The sequence below is a fragment of the Nymphaea colorata genome, chromosome 1 (genome assembly GCF_008831285.2).
Source record: "Nymphaea colorata isolate Beijing-Zhang1983 chromosome 1, ASM883128v2, whole genome shotgun sequence".
NCBI lineage: Eukaryota > Viridiplantae > Streptophyta > Magnoliopsida > Nymphaeales > Nymphaeaceae > Nymphaea > Nymphaea colorata.
Window position 1 is genome coordinate 14,349,324 of NC_045138.2, and position 13,746 is coordinate 14,363,069.

General features: G+C 38.6%; 1 protein-coding gene across 1 annotated transcript; it reads left to right on the top strand.

Annotated features, from left to right (window-relative positions):
• The first annotated feature begins 4,496 nt into the window (after positions 1-4,496).
• On the top strand, positions 4,497-6,206 carry LOC116264216 (CEN-like protein 2). The gene is made up of 4 exons (XM_031644314.1): positions 4,497-4,760; positions 4,880-4,941; positions 5,391-5,431; positions 5,515-6,206. The coding sequence occupies exons 1-4, from the start codon at positions 4,560-4,562 to the stop codon at positions 5,730-5,732; spliced, it is 522 nt and encodes a 173-aa protein (XP_031500174.1). The 5' UTR covers positions 4,497-4,559; the 3' UTR covers positions 5,733-6,206.
• The last annotated feature ends 7,540 nt before the right edge of the window (positions 6,207-13,746 follow it).

The window sequence follows — 13,746 nt, forward strand, 5'->3', positions numbered from 1 at the left end:
CAGCCTTCCAAACATCAATCTATCTACACGTCAACCTGTAAGTTCACATACCCAACAAGGAACAGAATGGCTTTTTCCCAAGTCTGATACAAGCAATCGGAATTAGGCAATTCCAGTGTTCTTGGAACCATCTTTAGAATCGTAAGTCTGGCCTGAGATCCAGTATTCAATGGATTGGGCGAAAATATTTGTTCTCCTGAAAATCATATAATCGTGTGGGCTTTTGCCCTTCAACTACATTTTTCTTCCTTGTATGAGCACGCAGGGATGGATTTACAAATTTGTGGAACCATGTCCCGAGGAAACAGAAAGGAACAGTTAGCAGAATATATGAATATGGAGATCATGTCTAAATTTGTACAGATGGCTGTAGAATACCAAAATGATTACAGTAGACTCTGCAGGAGCACAATCCATACTTGAAATTATGGAAACTATTTTGGTCTCTCAAAACGACCTCACGTTTATCGACTCGTGATACAATCTGCATGAAAGACACAGGTTTCGTTATCACTTTGGCTGCTAAATGAAGATACGTTTTTACATTAGCACCATATTGCTAGTCATTGATTGATAAATTCTTAAGGTGACTGATGTCATCATAAATGCATCAATCCTGACAATCTTCCTCATTATACAAACCAAATTTTAAATTGGCCATGGCGAGGAAGAACGTTTGAACAAATTCTCAAAGAACCAATGAAAATCAGGTCCCTCATTCTTTTGTTCAATTATATGGATCCATACGTTTTCCCAATCAGGCCTGCTGGGTGTACTGATGATGGTACACTGACGAGCGAATAAATAACATTGACGGCTTCAACTGATAAAACTGGAAAAACAGTATTTCCCAGTTTGGCAGGGGTGCTCAAGCGTCTCTTTCTGCAGATTTCTGTGATAAACCATGGAAGGCTGTATTTAATAAATTAATTTGGAAGACATAAGACTCTCCGTTCCGTGCGTTCCTCTGTTCACTGTTTGCATGCTTTTCTTTGAATTTGGAACACCTTAGTACTGTAGTTCTTGCACCGAACAGTGAAACAGACATGCTTCAAGTCAATCAATGGCACATGATCCTAACCCTATATGGGCAAGCACATGGACCTCCTATTGGAGAACAAGGCTAAGAAAAAGATACTCTCCAAAACGTTAGCTGCTTTATCCCATCAAGAAATTCAATCCGTTTAAAGGATGCAGCGGTACCATGTTGGTCAAGAACGATGCACTGAACACATCCCCCACTTTCGTCCTTCAATTATTGAAGAGCGCACGTACGGTCAATGCAGATAAGAGTGGAAATGAGAAGTGATGTTGGATGTGACATAGTATTCCAATATTATTGTTCAAAGAGAGAACCGGAGGGACCGTGAGGTCTCAAAATTCGCGATCAAGAATAACGCCACTGTTCTGGTTTGATGACTGACTTTGAAATTTAGAATCATGTCTTATATTTAAAGTGAAGGCATTGAAAAGCCATTCAAGGCGTCTGAAATTTTTCACCTTGCAGCAGATCAGTCAGTGGGTTTAGTAAGGCATATGTAGTTGACGCATTATGCAGTTTGCCCTGGTCACTGAGAGATGCAGAAACGAAGCACAGATTAAGCCTATGAATGCATCTGCAGTGCCCTCCCCACGTCGCAGACAAGATGTAGAAAGGCTGGCCATTTGGATTCCACATCCATACAGACGTTATTATGTATCATTCAATGCGTTCTACACATTATTACATTAACAACTGGATTGTGCTATGCTCGACTTGTTCACAGTTTGGCGAGTGGTTGTTCTGTGGCATTGCATGGGTCTATTGCTTCAATGACACATTCTCCTCTAAATAACGAGCATAGTTAAGGATAAAACTTGTACAACAATGACTTGCGTCGGGCTTCTGTGTGGAAGCTATTCATTGAAATATGTACAGTAATTTTCATCATTAATGTAGGTGTATATGAAAGACAATCACATGGTTTTGATGTGGTATCGAAAACGTTGCACTGAAAGGGCTGAACACCTTCCCCAATGTAGTGTGTTTTGAAAACTGTAGTCTCTAAACAATGTTGAGGTTGTGATTTTCACATGAAAACCAACAAAGCAAGCTCCCAACAAGAACCAAGATGAGCTCCATATATACGGCTCTTCCACCATCTTAAAAACAACTTCTAGGACCAGATCCATAGCGTTGGGAAAGAGCCACCCCCCCTACAGTGCCCCTTCCCCAACCCCACACCGAATAACGTATCCTGAGGTCAAAGACAACTCTTTCACTCGATGTCATGCAGCACTATTTACTTAACAGAAATCATGTTTTGAATTGCGTTACCATCTTCCGATCACCATGTTTGTGATGCATTGTGAACTATGAGACTCGGCAAACCTTTTTTTTTTCTTCTTCTTCTTCCATCTGCCTGTTAAACGACCACTTAAGGAGCAGGTCCTTTAACTGATCTGAACTTCGTATGTCTCTTGTTGTCAGTGAAAAAAAGAACAGAGCATATGAAAGATGAGAGAATGGCAACTGCACCTTTCACTTTTTCACTCTGCTAAACGTGAGAAAGTTTCCAATAATCACATGGCGTCGCAGAGGTGTGTCACCTTGACTTGTGGACAAGCCCTTGAACTGCTAGTCATTTTTTACTGACTGAATGAAAGGCATCAGTTTTGCCATCCACTCATGCATCTCCTTTTCTTATTTTGGTCAAGCAAACTGCATCAAAATATCTCTTATTGAAGGCACAAATAATTGCTCGTGAAAACTAGTGGATGCTCAGTATAGAACCAAATACCCTTTTTTTTTGCTTTTTTTTTTAATTTCTCATAGCTGTGGGTGACCCAAGTACTTATGCTTTTTTTCCACTCTGAGTAAGTTTGGGCTTTCCAAACCAAGATCTTGGATCTGAGTCAGTCCCTTTTGCGCCTATGCCTTTGTAGTGGGATTGTCCTTTTGATCCTTTATTCCATTCCTGCACCACAAGAAGCAAAGTTCCTTGGGAACTTGCAAACTCGGGAAGGTTCCGTGAGAACCCTCCCCATACCTCCACCACCCTCTTGAGCCTCATGCTTGCGTTGCTTAGAAGAAATTTGGAAATTGGCATAGTTTCCAAATTTATTAAAGAAAAAATGCTTTACAGTACAAGTTGGTGGCAGGCAAAAGAATGGGCTTTTTGCTCTTGTTTTCTTTGTTATTTTTCTCTTTTGCCGCTTTTACCCTTTTCCTAAAACACTCATCCTTAGGGCTAGAAATTCAGTAAGATATTCTGTACTTATTAGAAACAATATTTGTTACGTTTTACAAGGTTTAGCTTGTCTGAGTTACCAAGTTTCTGCCGCAGAAACTGATGAACGTTTAAAACTTTGAAAATTCGTAGGACAACTTGGATGATGAGAAATTAACGTTTTGAACTTTTGTCACTATATTATGGTTAAAGTCTGTGTCATGCATCTACTCGACATGAACCTGGTTGCAAGGTTGTGGACATAAAGAGCATCGAATCAAATTTGTGTTTCTGAGTTGGCATAATTCTTACTCGATTATTGATCTACTTGGCTGAATTCAGCGTCGTTCTCTAGCTTTAATGTATCTCCAACTTATGTGGGTCAGGTTTTATATCCTGTTGTTTAAATCCATACTGTGAGTTCATGAGGATCTTGCTGGGTTGGATGCCTAACGCTGACAGACCTAGCTCCAAGTAGGATGAGCATTTGGAATTAAAAGCAACACACTTTGATGTTATGGAATATAATATATGATATATTTGTTTCTTTGCCTTGGCGAGAATATTGTCCAAGTATTGATATGCAAAGATGCCATGATCTGCAAAACGCTTTCTGCTCTAACAGAAGAATTACTTGCGCACCGAATGAAACATGATAGCCAGGTTTATTAAAATCGGTTTCCATTGTGAGAGGATCTATAACGAAATCTTGACGAGAATTTCTCTGGGGGAGTAGATTTTGTTCCTAATTCTATGCAACGGCATGATGCTCTGATTTTCTTAGTTTGGGACTGTCATTTTCTCTGAAAACTGTCAAAATATGCGCTTAGAACGATGCTTTCAACTCAAGCTAAAATCAAATTCAGATAACAAAGTGGCGTGCCTCTGTGCTGAGTAAGAAATAAACAGCTTTTGTGTCGAAATGGTTAGATGGGATACCGTAAAAAATAGTTCTGTGAGATGCTAACCTGTATCAGGTAGTGCAAAAATAAGTGGTGCTCATTGAGGTTAGCTGTAAGAAGTGGTTTATAAATGACACTTCCGTGGATTCTTGAAATTTTGGAGACTCTGGTGATCTCTTGAGCCAGAGTCTAGACCAAAGGTGGATAGCTATTGGAAACAGCAAATATTTAATTTAATCATTCACAACTTTTATGAGAGAGAGAGAGAGAGAGAGAGAGAGAGAGAGGGAGCTGTGGGTGGTACATGCATTCCAAAAAGCAACAATAGGACAGTTTATAAATGCAGGTTGGTTGCGGGCCTGCGGCTTCATCCAACAAAGAAATCCCACTCCCAGGCAACAGCTGAAGAGTTTGACAAAAACCTTATCCTTCTCACTTCTTTTCATCGATGGCTAGATCCTTTGAGCCTCTTGTACTTGGAAGGGTTGTAGGAGAAGTGCTCGAAGACTTCATTCCCAGCATCAAGATGAGTGTAGTTTACAATTCTAATAAGCAGGTCTGCAATGGACATGAGTTCATGCCCTCTGCAGTAGCATTTAAACCAAAGGTAGAAGTTAATGGAGGTGACCTGAGGTCCTTCTTCACAATGGTAATGCTTTTCTCGCTATTATTCATTTACTTGATATATCGTAAGTACATATTCTTTTGGATTAATCGTGAACCAACTATGAACTCTGGACTAACCAACGTTGCTGATCTCTCTAACAGATCATGACAGACCCTGATGTGCCAGGCCCTAGTGACCCATATTTGAGAGAGCATCTTCATTGGTAATTTCACTTTCTCCTCTAAGCTTCTAGCATCTACTTTTCCTTATCATTTTGCTCATGACGATGGGCAGCACTTACTTGAGATGATCAGTAATGATTTTCTAATGCATTATTACCGACCAAGAAACTGAGTCATTTCTTTGGCCTTTTTCGGATGAAGTCATACCTTGATACCAAGATTAGACATGCATAAACTCGAATAAGAAAGTCTTTCTACTGCTTCAGCCTTGTGGCTGAACATACACACACTAAATTTGCGCATACTTAAATTTCAAATACATAAAACTGACATCTAGCAGGACATGCGAGGTCGTTGTCTGTCTGTCTTCTCGTTTTGCAGTTGCGACTTCTTTATGTGACTAAAATGATTAAAAAATCATTGTATACACCTTTCACTTATTTCTCTATATCACTTGGATTCTGATTAGTTACCTGTTGAATGGTTATAGGCTGGTGACCGACATACCAGGCACAACAGACGTATCATTTGGTGAGATTCATATTTGTTTAACCCTTTCAGGATGTCTTTAACTTTCTGAGATGGTTACTGACAACCGATGGGGCCTTTGGCAGGAAAAGAACTAGCGGCTTATGAGTCACCAAGGCCAAATATTGGCATACACAGGTTTGTGTTTGTCCTGTTCAAGCAGAAAAGGAGGCAGTGTGTTTGCTCGCCTTCATCAAGGGACCACTTCAACACCAAGAGGTTTGCACAGGAGAATGAGCTTGGCCTTCCCGTTGCTGCTGTCTACTTCAATGCACAGAGAGAAACTGCAGCAAGAAGGCGCTAGATAGAGAGAGAGAGAGAGAGAGAGAGAGAGAGAGAGAGAGAGAGAGAGAGAGAGAGAGGGAGATAGAGAGAGCGAGAGGTATGGGGTCTTAGCTGGTGTGGGAAACAACAAATAAATCTGCAAGAGATGGCAATATATATATATATATATATATATATATATATATATAGAGAGAGAGAGAGAGAGAGAGGGAGAGAGAGAGAAAGAAAGAGAGAAGAGAGATGTGGTGGTGCCTTAGCTAGTGCAGGAAACAAGTAATAAATCTGCAAGATGTCGCAGTAGTGTATGGACGAGGAACGTCCCTCCCCATGGATTTGTGTATCGTGAAGTTGGGGCTTGTGAACGTGTGGATTTTATTCAAGGATCACATGGGTCTTTGTTTTTTTTTATGTCATGAGGAAAATTGTAGTGGGCTTCTCTGCAGTTACTATGGGAATCCTCATGGCCTTTTCTGGTTGGTCTGTTCTACTTTCTCTGTACTGAAATGAAACCTTTTGTCACAACTTGGTTATTTCAGGTACTACTTCCCCTGCCACTTCTTCCCTTTTCAGTAGAAAAAATGTACTAACATGCAACGCCATCCCGCTCTTGCATATCGATTTTGTTGTTTCTTGCTTTCCTTTTCTGATATGAAGAAGTGGCAGTGTAAACACTGAGAACAGTTTCCATGAGTTCCATGTCTGAATTCTTTGGTTGTACGAGAAGCAAGGAACTTTAGTACCAATTGCACCAAAAAGAAGTGCCATAGTTGGGGTGCAAATGGTTCGGGTTGGATTTCCGAGTTTCCCTCTGCTGTACTTCCAATCAAAACCAAATTCCTATTAGCTGATCTAAGTCTGAGTATTTGCAACATTAGCTAAAAGTCTCTAGGGACTGGCTTGAGTCACTTTTAGAAACCCTGCAGTGGATCTGAAATTGGTTATTGGCTCAAGGACGCATGGTATTGGAAGCAGACTGGTAGTACTATCATAGATTAAGGGTCTTAGCCTCATAGTTTTACCATCTTGAGTCAGTCTGCGATCTGTTTGTTTCCAGCCTCTCAGTTTCTTCCTGTCAATCCTATATATATATATATATATATATATATATATATATATATATATATATATATATATATATATATATATATAAAGTCTGTTACGAAACTTCCTCCAACTTAGTGAAGGTTAAAAGTAATCAAGCTGTGGGTATTCGCGCTCATGTGCCTGTGTGCATGCACGTGCAAGGACAAGTATCTCCAACAAGATTCACTTCCTAAAGGGCATAAACACTTTGAGACAACATGGTTGAATGTCTGTTGCCCAATTCCAAACCTGCTGATGAGGTTACCTTTTTGGTCATGGTTTTTTAATTTCAGGAGCTTTTTGTGCGGTACGATCCAACATCATTCTATTGCACTAAGAAAATGGTTTGAGTTTGATCTCAGATAATTAACTTCAACTAAAAAGTAGCCATAATTTTGTCTTCTGAATCTACTCAGAAGATAAACTGTTTACATGATGATCATATATACGTAGAGAGAGAGAGAGAGAGAGAGAGAGAGAGAGAGAGAGAGAGAGAGAGAGAGAGAGAGCAATCGGATTATGACTTCTGTAATACTCTGACCATTTTCAACAGAAATTAACCATGATGATTTGCGAGAATCAACATTTGGGTTGCTTAATTATGGTGTGTAGTAGTAGCTGTTCTAAACATTAAACAAGAAGCCGACCCAAGTTGGGCATCATAAATAGTGAAGAGCCCCGAGAATCGACACGAAAACCAGAAGGGTTCAAGCATATATTTATCTGCACCGGAACGTTTCTTCAGTTGAGGATGTCGATCAAATCTAGGTGTTCACTAGATTCAATGCAGTAAAAAAGTTTGTAGTAGTCTCCATCATTTAGCTGCATGGCCCGGTTACATCTAGCCAAGTGCTAGATTCTGTGAACGGATGAATTTTTCTGGTCTGCAAAAGCTGCTTCCAGATCATATTCCAGAAATTTCATTCGCAGAAGCAGGACTATGGTTTACTTCTGCAATATCTGATTTAAAAAGAAGAAAACGAATTGCAAAAAAATTGTCTCCGAGAGAATCTGGAGCCCAAAGGCTGCTGCTTTATTATTTTACTGAAACAAATACAGACGCTTTGATGGTAACATAACAGGATTTGTCAACATTGTTCCTTCTAAAAGATGCAAATCATGAATTATTGGTCAATAGAACAAGAGAAGTAGAACTTCTTCTCTGTAAGTTTCGCAGTGTGCAATCATGCATCGCTCTTGCAAAATACGAATTAACTGCAATCGGTTTATTCCTCAACAGTGTATAGTAACCACATCGATGGTTGTGACAGGTTCTGAATCAAATGGAAACCTCCACCGATTTTGCTTGTATTCCTACTCGACAGTCCAGAAGAATAGTGTCATGGAATTTAACTGACAATTGGACTTTCTTAAGCTTGCCAACCCGACTAGCTACACCATTTCCCTTAGAGCAACGCAATTGTTAGATGGACAGTTTAGTGCTTTAGAGCCCAAAGAAGAATAGCAACATAAAAATTTAACTGACTATTGGATTTTCATCAGCCTTCAAACCCGATCAGCTACACCATGCCCTTTAAGCAACCCAATTGCTAGATGAAAGTTTAGTTTTTAGTTCGTGGGGTCGTCTTCTTATTCTTGAAAGCCAAAGCAAGATGTACTGCTTAAAAGCGAAAAGCAAAGTGTATTGCTTAAAAGCGAGAAGATTTTTAAACGATTTTACCATTGTTTTCAAAGATTGAATCCTCGAACTTCCTCGAGAAAAGGACTTGGAATATAGGAGTTGGGAATTCTATTACCTGGGATTCACATCCCTTGTTGTAAGGACGAAGCAATGATGGGAACTTTTTCATGTGAAAGAGAGATCACCTGCCATTTGTTGTTAATCGAACTCACTGCTTATTTGTTATTAAATGGTACATCTTGGAGGTGCAATAATCAATTCAAGTTCAATTCAAGGGTGTAAGGAAGAGGATTTTGAGATGAAGTGGGATGCGAACCAATGCTTACTTAAAAGTTTAGATCACGAGATGCCCTGCAAAACAGACCACTTAGTAGACATATGTACTTCTTGAAAGGAAAATCCCTAGGCATCGAATTACGAGCGACTTTGAATGCCTAAAATAGTGGATTCAGGGTGCTTTTATCTTGGATAACTTCTTTTAAGGGGGTATGCTTGACTAAGGGGCTGAAATTGAGTGGTCAATGGTGCCCCCCCTACAAATCTGACATTTTTTACTTCATTAATGGAGTCCTGTAATAGCAATTTTAATATGAAACCAGATCCAATTCTAGATCTAATTAGAATGGGATGTGGCGAAGGTAGTATCTGGACCAAATCCAATTGGTTCACGGCTCCCACCAAAGATTGCATTTCCATTTGACTCTTCCAGAGTGCCGATGGCCAAAGCCACTGTTGAAATTTTCAAATAATTAAAAAGTTTCATATGTGTTATTAGGGATAGAACTAGGAAGTTTTTTTGATGCAAGGATCAAACTATAGTTTCAAAATTTTAATAAGAATTAAAATATATTTTTTTTCAAATTTTTATATAGGTTAAACAATTTTTTTTTAAATTTACTTTCTTATTTATTTTAATATAAATTATAGTTTTTTTTTTTTTGTCAATGACGACACTGCTGACAATTACACAAGAGAGGACCTATCTCTACCATCCAACGTGGGATGTTTTCCTGGCTTGTCACTAGAAGAAATTGAACCAGACTTTGTCGCTTGCTTGGTAGTGTAAAACTCTGTGTCTGCTTTGGCTTATGCAGAACGTTGACACGTACAAAAATTGAACTTGCAATTGGCCTTTTAGCAGCCACTTTGCCTAATTAAACTGAATGACCGTGTTTCTTCTTCATTGGGTTAAATTAAGGGAGCAAACAGATCTATCGGCCATGTTTTTGGAGGATTTTCTGTTCTTAGTGATTTCCTACATATTAATGAGCTGAGCTAAGCCCTATCCTTTTGATTGCTCGAGTAATTATTCAAATTGTTTGGAAATATGAAGGCAATATTGTTGAAAGCTTTGAATGATTATAAAAGCCAAGAGAGCCAGGGCGTTCGATAAGAAATATTCACACTTTTGAATAAATTGAGACCAAATGGTATCCTTTTAGGTGAGTAAGATGAACACTTCATCCTACTGCCCAAGAAAAGAGCAAATATCAACCACCATTTTCCTTATTCTTCAAGAGCACCAAGCTTGTTGTCGATGTATCAGGGTGGCACTTTCATTATGCTTCAACTTACATATCGAACACTCCTTTGATTAAAGGAGGTTTTATACTTAAAATGATTTGCTTAGCAGTTTCTATCTTGAGAATTCGTTAACTGGTTTGATTTCCTTTTATTTTTAAAAGGACCCACATGATTGGCTCAGTAGTTTCTTTCTTGTACTTCTTACTGCTTTGATTTCTGTTATTTCTTAAAAGAACCATGAGATATATGAAGCAACTCGTACAGTGTATTAGAGTGTAGCGGATTAAACCACCAGGGCAAGTCCCTGGACATAAAATGGTAGAAGAAAACCTAATAATGTATAGCGAGAAAATGCAGCACACTTTTGTGGTCTTGTGCTCATGATGCCCTATCGACTTAGTCATATCGATAAACAACCCCTACTACTAGTTCATCAGGAATAGGACTCATCAATCCAACTCAGGCACAGAGACAGAGAGAGAGAGAGAGAACAGAATGGAAAGTAAAACTGAGAGAAAAGATGTCAGTCAAGAGAAGGGAGATACGAAATTACATTAGAGAGAGAGAGAGAGAGAGAGAGCAGAATGAAAATGTATGAAGCAAAACTGGAAGAAGACAAGGTGTCAGGCCTGCAGAGAGAGATACAGAGAGAGGGAGAGAGAGTTCCAAGATGGATGGCATGATAAAAAAGGACTGGTCAGGAAGCTGGAAGAGTGCTGTGTCTTTGGGACAAAACCCGGTAGCAATGGATGAGTGGATGAAATTGAGAGGCATTTCTCGGGAGCTGTCAAGAACAAGAGGTTGTTTTCAAGACGTTGTACCTTGCAATTCCCCTCCCGAAACAGTCACCCAGTTGCCCTTTCCCTACCGTTCAATGGGGAGACAGAGCAATCCCTTCAAGATTTTTTTCCATAAATGTCATTTTCAACTCATTCAGTACAGCAACCCATTATTTTTCATCGTCCACATCATACATCCATTCTTCCTTCTTCGTCTTTACTCATTGTGTTCCTTTTTTTCCTTTATCCTTCCCAACTTGGCGACCTCAGCTGCCCATTAATCCACTTGTCTATATATATATATATATATGAGAATCTCATTTCCACCTTCCGATGCCAAACAAAATTTTACATCATTTGATGCACTAAACTATCTTGGACTATGATTTTGATTCTTGTGTGTGCTACTTCATTCACTCACATCTAAATAATGGCAAGTATGACACTTCAATTTGACCAATGAACATTCTCAGGTTTCGATGCAGTTTTGTACCTTAAGAACAAGAGAATGGAAAGCTTTAGCCTCTCATCTGAAGTGACAGTGGCTCAAGGTCCGACCACAAATAATGAGAATCCTATTCCCACTTAAAGAGGTCAAACAGACGATATGAATTCGTTTCACACGAAAATTCAGCTTCCGGACTAAATTCCTTTGTACGAATGCATTTAGTATTTGGTGCACCACATGAGCGGCAATATCGATGTATCTTGTTTGAGCTATGTCAACGTCAGTATTGATTGCCTCATCTTGACTGCCGCTGTGCCTCAGTGGCACAGTCCACCCCTTGTTTTGACTGCACTCGACTTAACCAAACAATTCTTGTCAGTGTTTTAACGTTGAGAGTTGGGCTTCTTAGCGGATTTAAGTCTCTTTCTCTCATCTCTGATTTATTCTGCTCCTCGTCCTGTAATGTTTGTTTGCTGCACATTTGTTTTAATGCTATCCAATGTCCGGAAGTTGCTGGATGGCTAAAATTTAAGAAGTCGACACGAAACACCATAAAATGTTGTTAAGGTCACCATAAACCATCGTCACACTATAAACCTGATTGGTTTTAGTAACAAATTTTAAAATTTTAGTCAGTTCGGCAACAGTATTGAATTGAATTGACCTATATCAACCAAAACTACTGTCAACTTAGTTAACTTGGGTTCTCTGTGGGTTAAACCCACATTAGCTTGTTAGGCTTGGTGGACACCAGTCTAAGCAGCCATTGGCAAGGCCCAGATTGAGTTGTGTGTGCTGTTATGGCCATACAACATACATGCACAGCAAGAATAGAGGACATTTTAGTAGTTCTTTAGAAAGGTATTTATAGACTTTTTACTTTGTTCGATTTCGTGAACGAGGGGTATTTTCATTATAACAATTTTCATGCACTAGTATGGCGCATATAACCAGGTTTTGCCAAGGCCTATCAAAGCTTCATAAAAAAACACAATGTAAAAAATAAGTAAAATAAATTTCTTGCAACACATTTTGGGAGAAATTTTTTTTGAAGAAAAATATGTGGCTCTCCTTGTACCCCTACTGAAGCAAAATTTATGCTTTTTTTTTTTTTTTTATAGATACAAAGTGAACGTTTGTCCTAGAAAGCATTTACCTTGTTTGATTAATTTCATTTCAAAACTTTTCGGGGATCTTGGCCCCCCTAAAAAAGATTACATATAAATTTTAAAAATTTTCATTTCTTCTATCAAAATTTTGAAACTAGAATTCAGCCCTCTTTATGAAAATTCCTAACTCTCTGCCCCTAAAAACTTTCCCTTGAAAGCATGAAGAAGTGCACCTTGGGCAAGTGCAATCAAACATTACCTAGTGATCTTCAAACCAAATTCAATCCAACTCCCAAAAAGCACAGATTTTCAACAATCTACCACCAAAGTTCACGTTTCTTCGTTAGGGTTCTAGTGATCAGCATCACATAAATTCTCTCGATTTTCTTAATCTAAGAATATCATTGGGAAAATGTTGTCGGACTCCCAATACATTGATTTTGCACGATCAAATCGAACCAAGTTGACTAGAAAACTAGATCCCCATACATGGAAATTAACCAATCAAGATGAGGTCTAGGGATGGAGCCAAGTGGCCGGCGGCACCCTGGGTTTTGAGAAACAACATTCTACATACAAAAATTTTTAAAAATTTCAATTTGGCCAATATAAAAACTTTTGAAAAAGTTTAAAAGAATTTCCGAAACGTTGTTAAGCATCTCATTGAGTTTCAAAATCCTGGTTCCGCCCCTGATGTCGTGCCTTCTTGGCAAAGTAACACAACAGTGGAAGGGGAAGAAAAGAAAACTCTGGCTCTTATTCTCACTTCCTCACATCACTAGATTAATAGAGTAGGGAAACTGTAGAGATTGTTTTGTTGGTTTGTTTTTGGTCTTAGATGTGATAAAAAAGAAAGGAGGCGCGCTTTCTTGACAAAGGAACAAAGGGAAAAAGGGAAAGGGGGGAAAAGTATAGCTCCCCAATATCCTTCCTAGATCCGTTGTCGGTGCAACGGCCAAAAGCTTTGGAATATAAATTTTATCTTTTCTTATTCTTTTATGTTTACTATTTCATTAAGCGCATAAGAAAAGGACGCTCAGCCACATTTAGTAATTTCTTGTCCAGGTAAAAGCCTATGAGGGTTTTGGAAAAAGAAAAAAATTCAAACAGGGAATGAAGGTTTAGTTGTAATTACCAAATTTAGCTGAAGTAGGAGATACACAGTAGTTTTCAGATAATCCTGCATGTTCTATGTCTATTACTTGTTCTCGTTAGTTGATAATATAGTATTCTTTTTCTTTTTTCTTAAGCATTGTTTTTATTATTGGTATTTTTCTTATTAACGGAAAGTCAAATATTTTTTTCTGTACTAATGTCCAATTCTTGGTTCTCTATTTGCTTGAATAATTTTTCATCATTTTGAATCATTAGAACATCAACTGAAGCTGCTAACGTGCAAGTTGAAGTACAGTGGAAACAATTTTTAGAGACATCAAAAGTAGGTTTTA